Here is a 19945-nt window from a genome sequence, read left to right on the forward strand (position 1 = left end):
TAAATATGTTTTCTCAAGGTTTCAATAGCTGTTAACTTCATCACCCACCTTCTTTATTTATCAAACCCCAGCGCAAAATACATCAATTGTATCATTAATCGGCATGTTACTAATGTGCCTGCAAACTGGTGTTGGGTTGTGAAGCTTTATGAAGCAGTATCCTTATTTTCAGAGTCCACTAGATGGCAGTTTGCTCTATTATCACCTATTCTCTTGAAACCTCATGTCAATTTCACTAAAAAACTAAAAATTAGTTGAATAGAATAGTGCATCATGAAGCTTCGTCAACCAACCACTATAAATAGTAAACTAGATGTAATGCTTTTTGGCTTCAAACAATTCAATCTTAAATTTGACCTGTTTCACTAGAACTAGAATTCATGACACTGCTTCATGAAGCTTCATCAGACCATCACTACTATCAACCATTCAAATTAAGAGTGTAGTTATCGCACTGCCTTTGCGGACCAATAAGGCCAAAAACTAAAAATCTGTCTTAGTCCGACACAGAGCAGCTCATGGTGGTCATTATGAGCACAAAATAATTCCGTAGGACTCCTTTAGCAATATTGGGCTGATGAAGCTTCATGAAACAGTGTCTTATTTTTTATAGTTAGTTTAGTTTATAGTAGTTGGTGCCTTTAATTTAAAAAAACATGTGATGTTTTAATAGAGTAGCTGCTCAAAGCATTCAATTATAGAGAATAGAGTGACATCTAGTGGGCTCTAAGAGTAGGGGCACTGCTTCATGAAGCCTCTTCGGCCCAACACTACCCTGTAGCACCCGTCTGAGGGTAGCCAAGCTGACTCAAGTGCTTCTACAGAAACAAATAGTTTACTAGATGTCACTTGCTTATGAAGAATAATTTATTCGAATATGGTCAAATAAACCCTTCCTCAGTCTCTTGTGATTTACTTTGTGAAATACGATTTAAAAAAGATGAAAAGAAATTGAATTTTCATCAAACCTCTAACAATATAACAGAATACAAGTAACTTGTTATCAAAGATGATTTTGTTAGCTGCCTTCCTAATTTCACAGCAGCTGTTAGGGGCGAATAACATTCTCTGACGACTTATAGATCTTATCCGCAGTAAGCCGGACCAATTAGAATAAACATGAAAAAGAGAAAATCCCCACAGCTAGGCCAAAGTAGGGGACTAAATTGAGCGAACCTCTCAAGATTTATGTTGTGTAATTTGGACTGAATTATTTATTGATGCAGCACCACTTTTAAGAGGACATAAGTACGCTAAAGCCACAAACATATTTTTACTTGTTTCGTATGTGGTCAGTGTAGCTTTGAGGTTGTTTTTACAGATCCCATATATATGACTCTGACACTTTTAGGACAAGGTGGCTGAGTAAGGGACCTCCTTTATTTATTTATTCAGTTTTTTAATAATGCAGGAAGTATTTAAACGTTGGATTGAGTGGGTTATCAGTCACTCTTCATTTATGAGAATCACACAGAAATATACATGTGGAAAAACTCACTGAGGAGACGTTTTCTCTCCACCAACAAATGATCAGTTAGTGACTGAATACTTACATTCCCTGTGAATATGTTTAAAAACATGTGCATGAACAAATATTATGGTTAAAATATTATTATATAAAGATAATATTGTTTCACTCTGCTTGTCTGTGCAGTCGGTTGTCGGAGCTTGGCGCAAAGGTTTTTTTTTTTTTACTACATTTATATTTCAACTAATATCAAACCAGACTCTCCTGACCTACTCACATGTTTCAAATGTTAAAGTTTTCCTCTTCAAGATGCAGTAAGTCCCTCATAATGACGTTGCTCCATTTTGTAGTTATAACTTCATAAAGTGCCACCCATTTTAAATCTCGGCAAACGAGAGGTTACGAGAGCAGACTCCAATTTGACGTAGCAATGGTCTTCACTCCTCCTCCAACCAGCGGCAATCCGCTATGTTTATGCAACAAGTCCCTTGGAGGTGAAAACTTCCGGGATTGATGACACGCAGTGACAAACCTTGATCTTTGAACAATCACAGAAGAGTGGGTGTACTGATGACTACAATTCATGGATTAAGTAAATGTTCAAATGTTTTGGTTTTAAGCTTTAAGGTTTTTATATGTTTTTGATTTCATAAGGTTCATGTTCCAAAAATTCTTATAATAACTATGTGTAAAAAAAAAGTCTGAAACTAAGTTATTTACAAAAACTCTTGTTATGTTATTATGTGAGAAAAAGAAAGGATTAAAGGAATAATCACTGCAAGAAAAAATAAGGCATCAATCACTTTGATATCAGCCATTTTGCTATCTCTTGGAAATAGATGATTTAGTGAAGCGGGTGAAGCTTCATAAAGCTGTGTCATTATTTCCCGAGCCCTCAAGATGGAACCCTTTGCTCTATAACCAACAAATAAGCACTATCAATGAATTAAACTAGGGTTGACTCCTACTTCATGAAGCTTCATCCTCCAATCACTTGTCATACTTGGTGTTAGAAGCTCCATGTTTTAAAGGATTGGTAATTAAACAATCTTATCAAATTTCTTGAAAATATAATACTCACTCATCGTTGTTTGTTGACTAATGTCTCCTTCCCTTTGTTTGTTTCTTGTTCTATAGTCTCCTGTTTCTTCAACTTCACAACTCCTTCCGGTGTGCTCCTTTCTCCGAACTACCCTCAGGAGTACGGCAACAACATGCACTGTGTCTGGCTGATCATCACCAACCCTGAGAGCAGAATCAATCTCGCCTTCAACGACCTGAGCATGGAGAAACAATTTGACTTTCTCTCGATAAAAGACGGAGGAAAGGTGGTGCTCATTATACAAAATAATGCATCGGGGGGCAGGGGGGATCATATCAAAAGATGATATTTTGAAACATTAATATCCTCTTCTCTTTAAGGCTGAGTCTCCAATTCTCGGGACTTTCTCCGGTGACGCCTTGCCCCCTCCAATAACCACAAGTGCACATGTGGCACGTCTGGAGTTCCTGACAGACCACACGTACACAAACCGAGGCTTTAATATTACCTTTACAAGTGAGTCTCTCGTTTGTAAGATCCAAATATTGTAGCTAGTGGTAGGCTGGAGATGGTGCCCTAATTCCGTAGCTTATGGTTTATGGTATATCATAAAAAAGGATGAAAATAAAAAATATTGCTTTAAAATTGATGATAATGCTTCATGAAGCTTCATATCTCCATCACCATTAATACAAGTTCTCTTTCAAATCACAGGTTAACACATAATTCAATAAAAGTAAGACATTGCCAGCAATTACTATAGTGTTACACATTTATTTCAGTGTGCAGTCAAGTAAATAAACCAGTGTTGAACAGTTCTTAATGTATCAGGGGATAACACCTAATATGGCAACACCAGCAACAACAACAAGCCCCTTTATTTTTATTTTTGGAGCCGTGAACTTTTGACAATGATGAGCTGAAGTAGTTCATTTTAAAATTGGTGAACAAAATTCTGAACTAGTTCATGGAGAAAGTGAACCTTTCCGACATTGATAAGAACAATGGATAAGTAAAACCTGGGGATAATTTGTTATGAAGTGTATTATTCAACCCAAAAGTGTACAATTAAAAATGCCATTTTGAACATGTAATAAAAAAACATTTTATTTTACACATTTACAAGCTCATGTGTTCATAAAACCACTAAATACAGCTGCTGCTAATTGTCGTTTCTAATTCCTCAGATGTAAGTTTTAGTGTGTATATTTAAAAAAGATATATATATACTGTATATATATATTTTTTAATATTCCTCTGTTCGCTCTGATTTCGCAGCATGCAGTAATTTAAAACAGCATCAGGTGGGTTTCACCCGGAACATATGGCGTCTAATTGCTCTAATAGGCTGTTAGAGTAATAAATATGCCAGTAACTCAGCATGGCAAGCAAATGTAGAGCGAAGTTAATTGAAGATGACGGTGAGTCAGTGACAACAGTGTCATCAAATTCCAGGACTCATTGAAGAAGGTTGCGAGCTCAAGTGGACAACTTCCATCATTCATTTTAATTAAGGACAAGCTTAATTGTATTGAGGTGGTTTTTGGCACCTTAATAATGAGGGTGATAGTGATGGATGAGCTGTTGTTCCCACAATGTTTTGGGCCCAATAAATAGATGAGTGGGTAAAGACAACACACGTCACTCACTTACGGTGTAAGTGGATATACAAGTAAGTGAAAAGTGCCCTTTTTTTAATAGGTTTTGAAAGTCAATAAGTAGATAATGTGTATCATAACATTTCCTTTTATGAGTTTTTGTATCATCCCTCAATTACTGCAAGTGGCAAATCAATGCAACTCACTAAGTGAAACTAATTTATTCAGGCTGATTGCTGACATCAGAAAAAAAGGTATTTGCTCTGAACTGAAATCATTATGTTTGAATAACAATGGAAATGAGTCTCCTTGAAAGTTAATTTAAAATAAAACATAGATTATAAAGTGCATTTCTGACAAAAAAACAACTATTTTTGACCTTTATCTTTTTATAAATGTATTATATGGCCATTGTGTAGGCTACATACTTTGATTTCTAGGATCTAGTTGGCTCATTATTTATAATGTATGTGCTGAGTCAGAGCTCCTTTCACTGAAACACATACTAACATAAGGCAGCCCTTATAGCATACTAACTGTTCGCATGCTTAGGGTATAATATTTAAGAAATGTAAAAATAAACGTAAATAACCTTTTCAATGAATTTAAACGTATCAAATGATGTTTATTCAACAGCTTTCCGTCACAATGAGTGCCCGGATCCAGGAGTTCCAGTTAATGGGAAGCGCTTTGGCGAGAGCCTCCAACTGGGCAGCTCCATCTCCTTCCTATGCGAGGAAGGTTTTGTCAAAACCCACGGCTCTCAGACCATCTCATGCATTCTCAAGGACGGCAATGTGGTGTGGGATAATGCTGTTCCGCGCTGTGAAGGTGAGCCACAAAACCTAAAATAGTGTGACAGTATGGGCCACATGTGGCTATATTGGGTCATGCATTCAGACACCCATGCTAAAACGTGACAATAACATTTCAGGATCCAGGTTGTTGCTTATATCACCTGAGCGGTATTATTTTATCCTTCGCAAGGACAACTTAGAGACCTTACCTGAACGACATTGTAGTTATCAAGGATACATAGCATTAAAGCTGAATTCAATTTAGTCCTCAAGTAAAAGGTCAAAACGTATAAGATGGGGTATTAAATGGTAGGCCATTGAGGAACTAAAAATATATGTGGTCACAATGTTACATAAGGAAATGTGTTGAACATGAGGCGTTGTTACAAGCGATCAGCTGACATGATATGTTTCATGAAGCAGTATCTCAGTAGGTGGCTCACTCAGTTAATCAATGATATAAGTTTTAAATAGAATAGCAATTATAAAGAAGATATCAGAAATTAGGTTTTCTGCTTATGAAGCTTCATCAACTAGTGATGGTCTGATGAAGCTTCATGAAGCATTGTCATGTTGTTTAGAGGTCAGTAGGTGGCGCCATCAGTTTACAAATGTTCTGAGGTTTTATAAGTACCGTTGTTCAAAACAAAGGAAAATAGTGAAGAGGCTCTGATAATAATGATTAGATTATTATTATTAGATAGATTATTTTAGATTAGATAGATTGTATTAATCCCTCTGGAGATCTCCTCCCAAAAATTAGGTTCCAGTTCACAGCAAGTTTCATAAAAACATGATGGACAATAGCTTTATCAGGGAATCATTAGTTGTTTTATTAATGTTGTCCCTTATTATTTTTAAACCTCCCACATTTTTCAGTATGTTTTGGTGGAGAAAAAAAATACTTACCGAAATGAATTGTTGAATGAATGTGTCTCTTTGTTTGTTCAGGGGTTATAAAGCTAAATTGTTAAGAATACATTCTAATTTTAAAAGTGTCATATTTTTACAATAACAATTAAAAATTGTTTAACCGAACCTTAAGAGTCTCAAGATATATAAATAAATGCAATTGAACTCATCCAAGTTTTAATTTGTCTAATTAAAAAAAATGAATAAAAGAAATCAAATAAAGTTTCACAGCAGAAATCTGGTAGAAAAACAACATTAAGGTAACCACATTTTTTTTACTGCACAATGTCTTAGTTATAAGAGAACCACAGAAGCAAATAATTTAATTTACTAGAAAGTATTATGGATGGAAATGTTTTCATTTTATTATATCTATTGTTATAGATCCATTGAACTACGGATAAATGAGCCTTTCGAGTGGGAATACAGACAGTATGTGTGGATGTGTTATCGTTTCTATCTCACGGAAGACAAAGTGCTGTTGACTCCACCTTCCGTAGTTACAAACGATAAGGTCAGAAATATTTAGTTCTTATGTGTGGACGTGGGTGAATCTGAGTCTGAGGTACAGGTACAGATGATGCTTTAAAGAGGTCTAATGAAGTGCAGAATTCAGAGTGTGCTTAGCAGAGACCCATTTTAAAACATGTCACTTCCCCACCAGTGTGCCAAAGCGGTTTGTAGTCCCACGAGACCATCTATCAAACACCGGCGTTTGGAGTGTAATGTGGTTTATAGATGTCCTTCAATATGCTGAGTTGGCTGATTAAATCATTCCACAAAGGGAGCAGGGAGCTGGCAGGAGCCGAGCTTTCCGCCATTAAGTCTATCTTTGTGTTTCTGTTAACGCCACTGGATTAAAGTGATGCATAGCAAAAGAGAACGATGAAAACAACGAGGAGTCAACATGCACACGAGTCCGTGTTAGCTATCAAAGAGCGTTTCATTTCCTCCTGTGATCATCGAAGCGGCGGCTCAGCAGGAGGGATGGGATGACTAAAAAGATAGATAATTCCGCATCCCACCACGTTTACAGGTTGGAGGAATGGTTAACCTTGAACTGGGCTGTCGCCGATTTACATTAGCAGTTAAAGAAATGGGATGATCTCGGGTTGATGCATGGGATCATCGATGACACCATCATATATCATATGAGAGGATATCCATAATAGAATGTCTGACTGATTTTTCTTTTTTATCTCTTGCCTCCCCTCCCCCTTTCTTGTGGTAGCCCCGTGTGGAGGAGATCTGAAGGCTCCCAGTGGGATCATCCTCTCCCCGGGCTGGCCAGAACTCTACAAGGAGGCCCTTAACTGTGAATGGATCATTGAAGCTCCTCCAGGTTACCCCATCAAGATCATCTTCGACAAGTGAGTCGCACACACTCATCTTGCTTTTCCCTGAGGCTGTATTTTATTATATGCCTTGCCTAAAAACACTTCTTGGAACTATTGGTTTGTACAGAAAATGAAGCTTCATGAAGCAGTGTCTTATTTATTTGTGCTCACCAAGTGATGACCTCAAGAGAGGTTTCAATAGAATGTTAATAGCAGAGAGTGACGTCTAGTGGGCTCTGAAAACTACATGAAGCTTCGTCAATCCAGCACTACTGGACACCTAACACTTATTTATCGTCTCAATTATTAAGACGGAGAGGCTTTAGGTCACAGGCGTTTAGTGAAGGTTAATGTCATAAATTTTAGAATAACATGTATAATAAACATGATTTTATTTTCGGTTAAACTTGAACCTCTCGAACAAACATTTTCATTGTCACATCTCAACAAATGTTTAAAAAGGACTGCGGCTTCATTAGTATTGCTTCGTTAACAATGATACAAACACTCAGATATCACATGGTTCAGAGATTTAAAAACAAGAAGAGACATCGATTCAGATTACAATCCTGCTGGGCTAAAGCAGATGTATGTTTATAATGCTTGATTAAGCCTCGATATAATTATAATGGAAAACAACTACAAAATAAAGATTTTTGATGTCGAGGAAAGTAATGATGGGCTTATCAAGCCTCATGAAGCATACTCATTTTCTAAACTCAGCAGTTGGCGCTCTTGGTTTAAAAGAAAAAAGGGATGTTTTATTAAAATAGTTATTCAAAAATTATATAGCGGTTGGGCTCAGGGATGGATTCCTGGGTGGAACAAGTATCACTAATTTGAAATGAAAGGCCCCTCGTACTGTGCTCTGAAAATGCAGACGACGCTTCATTAAGCTTCATTAGCGTTAAGCTATTCATCACAAGAAAAGAACATAATGGACTTCTTCAACCTGCAAACCTGTTCAACTCACCGGGCTGTTTTTTCGATAGGTTCCGTACGGAAGTCAACTACGATGTGTTGGAGATCCGTGATGGACGTTTCCCCTCCTCCCCTCTCATTGGAAGTTACCAAGGCACCCAGGTTCCTCAGTTCCTCATCAGTACCTCCAACTTCCTGTTCCTGCTCTTCTCCACTGACAAGAGTCATTCCGACATCGGGTTCCGCATACGCTATGAGAGTAAGAACATTGTTTTTTTAAATGTTTTTTGAGGAACCAACTTTCAAAATATTCAACATTTAATTTAAACAGCTCTATGATAAAAAGCAAGTCGTGACTCAAATGTTCTTGGTTGATGTTGGCCCTAAGAAGGTGGCCAATATTTACGGTATACCGTTTGTATACAGTAGGCGAAGCTGGAGATATATGGAGATAGTATGTGTAGGATAAAAGTTGGATGTTAGTCAAAGTGAAAGTCAGGAGGATCAGCTGGTAAACAAGCAGTAAATGTAGACGTAGATAAGTAGACATAGTAAAAGAGGCGAGTTCAATCAATTATCATCTAGAAAAATGATACCAGACCGAAGAAAGAAAAATAAATATAAAATATTTAGTATAGATTATTACTGTCTGAAAGGAGCTTTATTTTGATATAAGATTTTCTCAGAAGTAGCCTTTGACTCTTCACACATCAAGACACTTGTTTTGGTTTTTATTAAAAAACAAACTCTATATGGGACCAACTTGTTATAGAGAAACCAGCTGTGAGTTCCAGCGGTTTACGGTGATGCATTTATATTTTGTAACAAAACAAAGTTTCTATTAATGCCATTTTATTTTGGGCGTTTGTTTTCTGAATGAAATGAATTCTGACATCAACCCGGGGCCTGGTTCAATAAAAGGTTGGAGACCGTCTGATCTAGAGTAATGGACAGAGGTCAAAGGAAGGTGAAGAAGAGAGTGCAGGCGAGGTGGAATGGGTGGCAGAAATCAGGGATCATTTGTCAAAGAGAGGTCGCATCTTGAAGGAAAGAGAAGCTTTAAGATCTCTTATGATATATTGTTTACAATGACAGTAGAGTTAAAGAGTCAGGGTTGGAGATGCTCAGCTTTACTAGGTTGGTAAAGCTGATTCTAATACTTTGCATTTTAGATAATAATTATTATAGTCAATGAATTATTTTTACCTTCCATTTTTTTCTGTATGATATCTTTTGGAAAACCTCTAATGAATAAAAAAAAATGTGTTAGGAAACTCTCGTTTCATCCACATATTTAGTTTTCAAACAATAATTGAATTATATGTGAATTAAAATAATAATACACGAACGTTGTGTGGTATTTGTTTCTTTCAAAATAATAATTGTCTCACTCCACCTTTCGTTATTCTCACTCTCAGAATGATTCAGCTTAATTTCCTTAACCTGCCACGCAGATGATGTGAGGAGACACAGGAGGAAAAACAAAAAAAACTTTGTTGTTGCTTTAGCCCCAATGAAAGCGGCTGCTGCTTGAATAATTTATCTGGGTTTCACTTGAATTGCAAAAACTGGCTTTTAAAATTCTTAACCTTACATTGACCTACAGCAACACACACGATTTAACCGCTCTTGCCTCAGTCTTGGTGGATCGCGGCTGAATATGTTCTCACTCTCCGCAGCACTGCAGCTACAGTCGGATCACTGCGTGGACCCAGGAATACCTGTCAATGGGCAGCGCCATGGAAATGACTTCTACGTGGGCGCCTTGGTGACATTTAGCTGCGACGCTGGGTACACGCTAAGTGACACGGACCCTTTAGAGTGTGAGCCAAATTTCCAGTGGAGCCACCCCCTGCCAAGCTGCGATGGTACGTCCCTGCAAAACTGACCTAGAATCCAACAGTCGTCCGAACAGATCCGCCTCGCTCCTCATGAATATAGATAAATTGAAGTTTTGTAACATGTCTACCCTTCTTTCTTTAACACTTTGCTTGATATTGCATCATCGATAGAGGAAGGGATGAAGCAGGACTTTTGGTGGCAGGAATCTGAAGTTTCAGCCTCATTTCATCAAGCGTTTCAATTGTATGGCACCAAATCGTTCACTTTCCCTCTGTTCCTCATCTATAAATGATTTTACTTTTAAGGACATTATTGATTTCAAACCACTCTCTAATCGTATTAACTATTCTGCTCCGTCCTTTTTTACGTCCTGAAGGGCACCTTTTTTAGCAATGCATTTATAGCCTACTAAACTGGAGAACATTTTCTGCTTTTAGTCAGACATATTTGCTGATTCTTCTTTTTTTTCTTTACTTCCCCCAGCCTTGTGTGGCGGTTACATCCACGGGAACACGGCCACCATCCTGTCACCAGGCTTTCCGGACTTCTACCCCCACAACTTGAACTGCACGTGGATAATCGAAACATCCCACAGCAAAGGTAAGCAAAGACCTTCCCTGTCAACATGGACCACAGTCAAATTGAATCTACCTTGCTGTTTGATTCCGCCTCATCTCCTGCTGGGCTGCCCTTTTGTATTCACTGGCTGGAATGTTTATACAGCGGCCCAAGGCATGATCATTTTCGTCCGGTGGGGTTTCTTGCTCACAATTGACAAGAGTCTCATTAAGTGTTTCTCGCTGGAAACGTTTTGTATACAGAATATTTAGCTCATGTACGGAGGGAATTCTATATGTTTGAAGTTCAAAAACACTGTCTTTGGTTACCAATGCCAGTAAACTGTATGAGACATCGTTAATACTACAGTATATGGAAACTGGCACCAAATACATAGAATTAAATAAAATTAAAGAAATAGCTTGAAAGAAAGATGACAACAATAAAAATATATACAATGTATTTTAATTATAACTAAAAAAAACATTCATACAGTTAATATCTTTCCACCGATTAGTATTGTCCACATTATTTTTTTTTATAACATGTTTGTATTTGTTTTATATTATTGATACCTGAAGTCAAATTGAGAGGTCAATACTTGTTAAGACTGCAGACTAAGCGGTATTTTTCTTTATTCTGCGTGTCTTTCATCCAAAATAATACATATTTTCTTCAATTTTTCTTCAGGATCATTGGGTTTCATTCTGAATTTAGTCTAATTTAAAAAAAAAAAAATCAGTTCATTTTAAATATATATATACTACAAAAAATAGCGTAATCAATGCTAAAATGCAATGATCTTGATTCCTTCACCATCATTTTACATACGTATATGGAGTCATCAAATGGACATTAAGTTGAGGGCCACACATTTGAGACCCTTAACGGTACAGCATGGCATTCTGGGAATCACTTGCACAACCTATTAGAAACCAAGCATGAACACCTTTTGTTAATCAAGGAGAAGCTGTGAACCATATGAATTAATACAAATGTAAGAATAAATAAATAAAAAAACATTCCAAAACTAAATTTTAACCTTTCGTCTTTACTGTTTTTTTTTTTGTTTTTCCAGGTGTCCAGTTCACCTTCCACACGTTCCATCTTGAAAGCCCGCACGACCATTTGCTGGTGACAGAGAACGGCAGCTTCTCTCAGCCTCTGTGGAGACTGACTGGCTCCACGTTGCCTCCTCCTCTCAGCGCCGGCCTGTTTGGCAACTACACAGCGCAAATCCGCTTTCTTTCAGACTTCTCCGTCTCTTATGAGGGATTCAACATAACTTTCTCTGGTAAGACTGGATTTTAGAAGTGACTAATACAAAAGCTGATGAATGAGTTGGAACGTTGGGAAAGACTTGGTTTACAATGGTCTGCAGTTATTTAAACTGACTTAAAATTTTAGTACTTCATTTTTTAACAAGGTTATAATCAATGGAATGTTTTGGTCAAGGTTTAGTCAGTCCAAATAGAATTAATTAAACAAGTATCGAAAATCCTGAAGATCATGGCAAAAAAGAAGAAAAGACAAGAAGTGGAAAACAACTCTGGTGTGTTAACTGTGATAATCAAGATTGTTTTTTGGTAACACACAGGTAAAAGAATAGTAGTACAATAATTTACCAATTTGATTTCATTGAGATACAAAACCCGTATTTTTAAAGGAGAACCATCGAAACATGGTGGTCTGTTTGATAAAATGTAAAAGCTCTTTAAGTTCTAATTTAATATTTAATTTACAATAAATAGTAATTCTATCATTAACACCAAGTAGCTAACTAACTAACTAACTGACTAACTAAACAAAACAAAAAATAAATGACTATAGTGTAGTGTCTACTAGACATTTATTTTCTTAAATGTTTACATTTAATTGAAAAAAAAAAACATGGTAAAACTAAATGTAGTTTGTCGAAAATAAAAGAGACAAAAGATTTGGAAAAGTAGATTAAAAATTGGTTAAGAAAGTATTTGTTCCCTTAAAAAAAATGCATTAAAATTGTACATTCTTTCAGTATTTTTAATACTGTAATTCATTTTATTCTACATTTTTGTCCAGAATACGATTTGGAGCCTTGTGAAGACCCAGGGATTCCACCCTATAGTACCAGGAAGGGCCTCCAGTATGGCGTGGGAGATGCCCTCATATTCTCTTGTTTCCCTGGTTACCGATTGGAGGGTCCGGCAAGGGTGGTCTGCTTGGGAGGGAGGAGGAGAGTGTGGAGCTCCCCTCTGCCAAGGTGTGTGGGTAGGTGGTCATATCCTTTATTTTTGTCATTCTCTCGCCCCCCTCCTCATGTCTTTCCATTGAAATAGCTGGTTTGTTGCACGACTTCCTGTTTAACATTCAGATAGACTCACCAACTTCCTTCCCGCTCCCGATGTTCATCCACCTCCATTTCAAGCGCACAGCGATTGACGTTTCTTCTGCTTTCTCCAACCCTTCCCTTGCCCTTCTCTTTGTCCTCCTCCCTGCTCTTTCGCTTCCTCGCTAGCCGAGTGCGGCTCGTCCGTGACCGGCATGCAAGGGGTGCTGCTTTCGCCCAACTACCCCGGGCCCTACGGCAACAACCACGAGTGCATCTACTCCATCCAGACGCAGCCCGGCAAAGGAATCCAGCTGCGAGCGCGAGACTTTAGGCTGGAGGAGGATGACATACTCAAAGTATAGAGAATAAGCACATGTGTGCATGCAGACTCATTAGCTTATCTGTTCCCGTGCACCTTTTGGTGCTCATTCAGATTCTTCTTGCGCTTTCTATCTCTCGTGTTCAGGTTTTCGATGGCAGCGGTAATCAGGCGCGTCTGCTCGGAGTGTTTACAGGCAACGAGCTGCTCGACACGACCCTCAACTCCACATCCAGCTCCATGTGGCTGGAGTTCGTCAGCAATGCTGATAACACCAGCAAAGGCTTTGAACTTCACTTCACCAGTGAGTTTGGATCTATCTCCTCCTCACAGACAACTTTTAACATCATTTGGATTTAACAGTTTAATTTGTCTTCCGGCACCTTTCCGCATCAAGGTTTCGAGCTTGTAAAATGCGAGGATCCAGGTGTTCCTATGTTTGGATACAAGAGGGAGGACAAAGGTCATTTTGCAGGGAGCACTGTGTCGTACAGCTGCGACCCCGGCTACATGTTGAAGGGCCCCGAGGTGCTCACCTGCCTCAGGGGCGAAAGGAGGGCATGGGACAGCCCCCTTCCCCTCTGTGTTGGTGAGTTTCTTATATTAATCTACATCTATAAAGGTCATTTCAGTCAGCTTGTTACTCTCTCACAGGTGCTACAGGTGTCCTACAGAGATCTGCTTTGTCTTAAAATTACCGCAAGGAGCAGTTCTGTGTTTGGACTAAGCTATGATTTTTGGTCAGAAGGGCCAAAAATGTTTGCGCGCTAACTACTCTCTTATTATTAGGACTTTAATAACGTTTATAGTCTTTTTTTATTCGTCCCATTCCAAGAAAGGTTATAAACTAAATAAGTTGCTAAGTATAAAAAAGTGCAAGTCCTACATGTTTTTGGCTTTTCTTAGAGCTTCATTTCAATTTCAGTCTTGATGATCCGAAAAATTACGGCAACACCATTTTAGGTTTATGCAAGCATTTAAAAGGGACTATTTATTATTTTACAATAAATACATTGGCATTTGGATCTTACATTTAAGTTTTCTGAGGTTTTGTATTCTGTTAAAATCTCCAGACAACTCCAGGTACTTAAGCTAGTAAGTTATATATTAAGAGAACATAGATCTGTTTCAAACCTTGTGCGTCTCTAGGTCAAAGTGACCCGGTGGCATGAAAACAAATGTGTTGTAGCTATCCCTTGTGTTTGCTCTCAAGGTGGACGACCTAGGCCACTGCATATATATTTCCTAAAACAAAGAGGTTGTTCACCTTGAACACAAACACATTTGTTTTGGGGCCACCGGGTCACCCTGACCTATAATGACATATCATCCAGCTATTTTATTATTTTATTATTTTACTATTTTATTTTTAACATGCAGGACTTTAGAAACCTTTCTTTTCACAATGTAACTTTACCAACAATAAAATAGAGTTTTTGTATCAACATATCTCAACTTGCTTCAATTTGCTGCCGATGAAACCGATGTAGTGCATGAAGCCGCAATTGATTGAGTGTGGCAGCCAAGAGACCCTAAGAAATGTACACACCCAGCCAAAAAATAGTTGCTTATACAGCTTCTTTTTTTTTTACACATTTCTCTTTTGATTGTATTAACATTCATCAGTTTTCCTGAATTTGCTTTATGTGGGGAGTGGTTGAGTTGATCGACAAGTGAGTGCATGTTGATCCCCACAGCCACATCTAAATAGACCCACACATAATATCAAGGCACCACTCCATATGTCATAGCACCTTTTTGTCACCATTGTAGAAAAAACACATCATTATAACTTTTTAATCTAATCGCCAATGTTTTAGGAAAAAAATAAATTGGTAGATTAGTAACAGTACTGTGCAAAAAGAAATTCACCCACTTGAATAAATGTGCATTGAATCACGTGGTTGGACAGATAATGGTGAATGAGATGGAAAGAAAAGATCATTAATGCTGTATTTAAATCCGAGCAAAAATAGAGGTGATTCTTTTCAGAGTTCCGAAAGTCAATAAGTCGAGTGGCTGTATGAGATCACAGTTGAAATGGGAGACAAAAACAACAAAGACGCAGAACTACACACAGTGATATGAGTTGGCTGCCAACTTTGTATTCATTCCGTGACGCAACACTACTACTTAAATAATGGCAATATTGATTTCTGCTTTTTAAAGAAACAGGGAATCCATATAAAGTATCATGACTTTGATGTAGTTTGTATACGTCGAATAACTTGAACATTTTTGTTTCCATCAGCTGAATGTGGGGGAGTAATCAAGGAGGAGCACAGCGGTCGCATTTTGTCCCCAGGTTACCCCGCTCCATACGAACACAATCTGCACTGCATCTGGACGATTGAAGCGCCTTCTGGAAGCACTATAAGGTTCGGATGAAAGAAAGAAAAAATACTCATTGTTTTTCTTTTAGTGCGTTGTTTTTTTTAGGTTTCTGATTACATTGTAGTTTCTGTGGCAATCTAACAGCGTTCAATACACTTCCAATTTAGCTCTGCTTTCGCAGCGGTATTTATCACTTTCGCATGCTGCTGTGTAGTCACTTTTCACCGAGCTGCTATTTGGTCAGTGCAGAAAAAACACGCTTCAGGTTGTAAAAGGTTTCTAAGCGACACAAAAAATATAGCAACGGGTTACTAATACTCTTTATATTTCATACACTTTTATGGAATTGCTTGGACTTATTGCTCTCTCTTTCAAAGTTGTATCTTAAACTCGAAACAATGATCAAATAGCAACAGCTTCTGATTATTGAAATCCAATTAGTAACTCCATTTTAATGTAGGTACTAACGCTCAAATGTTGTCGTCTTCATTTTCATCCAAAAAGACAGGCTTTAAAACATCCAAATAACTCCATACTGCTCGTCTGTAATGTCCACCTTGTATTGAAGCCTCAATATAAGGAATTGTTCTGTAAAAACTTAAATAAGTCTATATTTTATGCTTGTTTGTAGCAGAAGCTAAAAGGCTTACATGTTACACTAACAGGAAACACTTCCATTGTTGACAGTAGACTGGAAGTGCTCGCAATATTTCCAACCCTTAGTCGAGGGTATGTAGAAAATAAGTGAAAGTTTTGGCTGAACTATGCCTTTCAGTTTCAAAGTTTATCAATACAATTTACCTCACAATGGTTTTCAGCAGAGCAATTTTGCAGCATGTGCATATGGTTATTAAGTAATCTTCAAATAACTCCAAATAAAGGTGTACAAATGCTTTCACATTTGACTTCCCCCCTCGTCGATTGGAGCTGCTTCATTAGTCATTTTGCTTATACATCCCTGGCATTCCTTCACTAGGTGAGTTCCATATCCATGCCTTTGAACCTACCCACGCAATTCATTATTCAGGAGAATTTGCAATGCATTAGTCGGGGGATTTATTGTGTGCGAGATGCTGGAAGTGTATGTAGTACAGTAATAAAGGTTCAGCAAAACCCACCTTAAAATGTGGAGTGGTACGTGTTCGGTAGTGATGGTCTGAAGCCTAATTAAACAGTGTCATGTTGTTTAGAGGTCAGTAGGTGGCGCCATCTGTTTTAAAGAGGATCTAATGTTTTATTAAAACAGTTGTTCAAAACAAAGGAAAGTAGTGCAGAGACTGCCATCTAGTGGACTCTGGAAATAAATTACACTGCTTCATGAAGCTTCATCAGACCATCACTAGTGTTTTGAGCCTCAGAAATACTTGTAAATGTTTTTACAAATTCCAAGTATGTTCTGATTTTGCTAATAAAGTTTCTTGAAGACCAATTAATTTCACATTAGCAAGTACCATCCAGTGGGCTCTGAAAATTTGGACATGCCTCATGAAGCTTCATCAGCCAATCTCTAATGATAAGCTTTTTTTTTTAATTGCGAGGATTAGATTTATTTGTATTATTTTTACTATTTATCACTCTCAATACATTCAGAAGTTGATGTTTTTTATGTATATACCAATAACGGGTGTCTTAAAACAGTGTGTTAAACCATGGTCCAAACCAAGGACCTTGACGCAGAGACAACACATGTATACCACAAAACACATTTTTTTTCTGGCCTCCGTGTCACCTTGACCCTGAGATAACACAAAGGTTAAGCAAGGTCAGACTCGATTGTGATAATTTATTATTTTATTTTGGTTTTGTCGCTCTTTGAAGAGAACCTGTCTGACCAGGAAGCAACATTAAAAAAAAAAAAGGAATTCCTGTGGCTGAGATATCCCTCGTTATATCATTTACACGCTCATCATTTTGGCTAACACCGATTTAGAGGTGAACATGCTCTTCCTTTCATTTCACTTTTAGGACTTTTAGGGGTATTTAACTGAAGTGTTTTTCTTTATTTATGGGTGGACACAACATTGCTCTTCTGGAGGTTAATTACACAAAAGCCATCTGGCAGTTGTAGTTTGATAATAATTGTACTTTTTTTTTTAAGGATTGCGCTCGAACAGAATGGCTGACCTGGTGCTTTGTTCTGTTTTTCTACTGGATATTTTGTGTGTTATCCTGTTTCATTATTATATTCTGTACTGACAACTCAAAATTTCTACTGGTTCTGATTCTGATTGATGGTTTGAAGACAGTTCCACCAAATACACTGTGTCATGAAACATCATTTGCAGTTTCATGTAACCTTGGAAAGGAATGAAATGAAAGGAAATTGCTCAAATTAAATATATAGAGGATTGCAACTCATGTGTTGACATTTGTTGGAACATTGATGAAGCTCAGTATCAGAAACAAAACCAATTATATTCATCTAATTGTACCTAATCATATAAACAACTTTAATAATGACATAAAAATACTACAGAAAACTAAAATATCCATACAATTGTATTTAAAGATGACAATTAAATAAACAAATTGCATTGTAGTCTTGTTGAAAACAAGCATGGTTTACCTCTACATAAGAAAGGACAGAATGAGTCTTTCTAACCAGGATGTCGTCTACCACTTCTCTTCATCACTCTAATCCTTTGAAAGTCTCCCCTTTTTCACCATCTCCTTATCCTTCTGCCCAGCGCTCACTCCCAGAAATTGACAAGGAGAGATTGGCTATTTAGATCTTGTATAAAAGGAACCAATTATCCTAACATGCAGTACACGTCCCTCCCATCTATCCCAGCGTGCTGAGCACAAATCCCTCCATCCTTCACCGCTTCCTGCGCTCTCCATCAACCTCTTATCCTCCTGCCATCATCACCTCTTCCGGCAACCCTGCAATGATTAACGTAGGTCATGTTTTTGTTCAACAAACCTCTGGCTTTTCCGCCCACTGTTTGATCCGGTCGTCTACAAATAAATCTGAAGAATAGAAAAAAAAAGGGTCTGGTTCTAAAACTTGCAGTTGCTCCACTGTTTTTTTATGAAACTATTGAAATCTATTTATTTTTAACAGTCCTACCTCTCTTTACATGTATTTCCTTTTTTAGTTTAGGGTTTATTTGACAAAACAAACTAATAAAATATAATAAAATTAAAGATAATCTCACATTGAATACTGATCACTGGTCATCTCTTTCTTAAGATAAAGGCTACTTTGGGTTTTGCTTTTGAAGTTATTTAATACATTATTTATTTATGTTTTTGTTTTGGAATTTGGTTTGTATAGGTTTAGATAGATAGGTGTAGATAGAAATAAATAATAATGACAAGTATAATGAAAATAATCATAATAACAAACAAATCATAGTAACAAACAAATAGGAAACAAACTACTAGTACTACTGTGACTGCTACTACTACTGCTACTGCTACTAATACCACCACTACTAATAATAACAAATAATAATAATAATAATAATAAAAATAACGTATCACAATGACTTTAATAAAACGTGTTGCTTTGCATTCAGTCCACATGTTATTACTGTTTCCAAAGCATAAATATGAATGAGCATGTGTTGAGCACAAACTATCCTTGAACTGATCAGTGTACATTTGTAGGAGGTGTACCTGTTCACCTGTTCGCATCTGTTTGTTTAACTCAACAGCTTTTTACACAACCTCGACACGTGCTGCACATTGTTAAGAGGCCTCTGGCTGTTGCAGCTGCTCACATATCAGGCAGCATGAGAACCCAAGTCTGACACCAATTATGCAGAAACCCTGCAAAAGTGTTGCTTAAAGCCGACATATCAGACAGTTTTGGTTTATCCTGCTTCTCATCCATAGCTGGTGGCTATGCTCTTTGTTGTTATGGGTAAAAGAGAAGTAGACTTATGTAATGTATCTTATTTTAATGGTTACCATCAATCTCGTTGTGTTTGCATGCAAACGCAAGATTTGTATACATTTGCAACACAATTACGAGCTACATTATATCATTTTATTCATACACTTTAAAACCCAAAGTGATAGTTAAGCATAAATTCAAATTTCACAAATTTTCGGGTCACCCTCGTGTCGACTAATGGTTGAGAATATCATGAACACAACAAGTAGGTTTTACTCAATGGCAGTGATGATCATGATGCATTGTACTTATTTTTAAGTCCAGTAGATAACACTTCTTGTACTATAATCCATTTCTTTTAAACTTAATTTGTCTACCTACTGGACCTCTAATAATGAACACTGCATCATTAAGCTTATTAAGCCCACTTCTGTCATTCACATCAAAATACTGATGTTATTTGATGATTATTATTGTTTCCAATAGAGTAGGATGATAAAGAACAAATACACATGCACTACCTGGTATCTGATGAATATATTACAATATATCGTGTGAAACATTACATATGCTTGGATATAAAATACATTTCCTGCAGTACACATCTAGAGTGGGAAGCAAATGCATCTTGACAGCATCATCTTTCTGTTGTCTGGACCAAACAA

The 19945-nt window shown here is 37.3% G+C and overlaps 1 protein-coding gene across 1 annotated transcript in view; it reads left to right on the forward strand.

Moving 5' to 3' along the window:
- Positions 1–19945, forward strand: part of csmd2 (CUB and Sushi multiple domains 2) — a 194854-nt gene that overhangs the window by 110119 nt on the left and 64790 nt on the right. The window contains exons 14-26 of the mRNA XM_087787555.1: positions 2606–2796; positions 2891–3026; positions 4745–4939; positions 7049–7187; positions 8147–8334; positions 9755–9943; positions 10401–10517; positions 11554–11769; positions 12537–12725; positions 12973–13142; positions 13253–13409; positions 13503–13694; positions 15357–15483. Coding sequence (XP_087643681.1) covers positions 2606–2796; positions 2891–3026; positions 4745–4939; positions 7049–7187; positions 8147–8334; positions 9755–9943; positions 10401–10517; positions 11554–11769; positions 12537–12725; positions 12973–13142; positions 13253–13409; positions 13503–13694; positions 15357–15483 — 2206 coding nt within the window. The remainder of the gene's footprint in view (positions 1–2605; positions 2797–2890; positions 3027–4744; positions 4940–7048; positions 7188–8146; positions 8335–9754; positions 9944–10400; positions 10518–11553; positions 11770–12536; positions 12726–12972; positions 13143–13252; positions 13410–13502; positions 13695–15356; positions 15484–19945) is intronic.

This window comes from Callionymus lyra, chromosome 3 (assembly GCF_982586985.1).
Source record: "Callionymus lyra chromosome 3, fCalLyr1.hap1.1, whole genome shotgun sequence".
Taxonomy (NCBI): domain Eukaryota; kingdom Metazoa; phylum Chordata; class Actinopteri; order Syngnathiformes; family Callionymidae; genus Callionymus; species Callionymus lyra.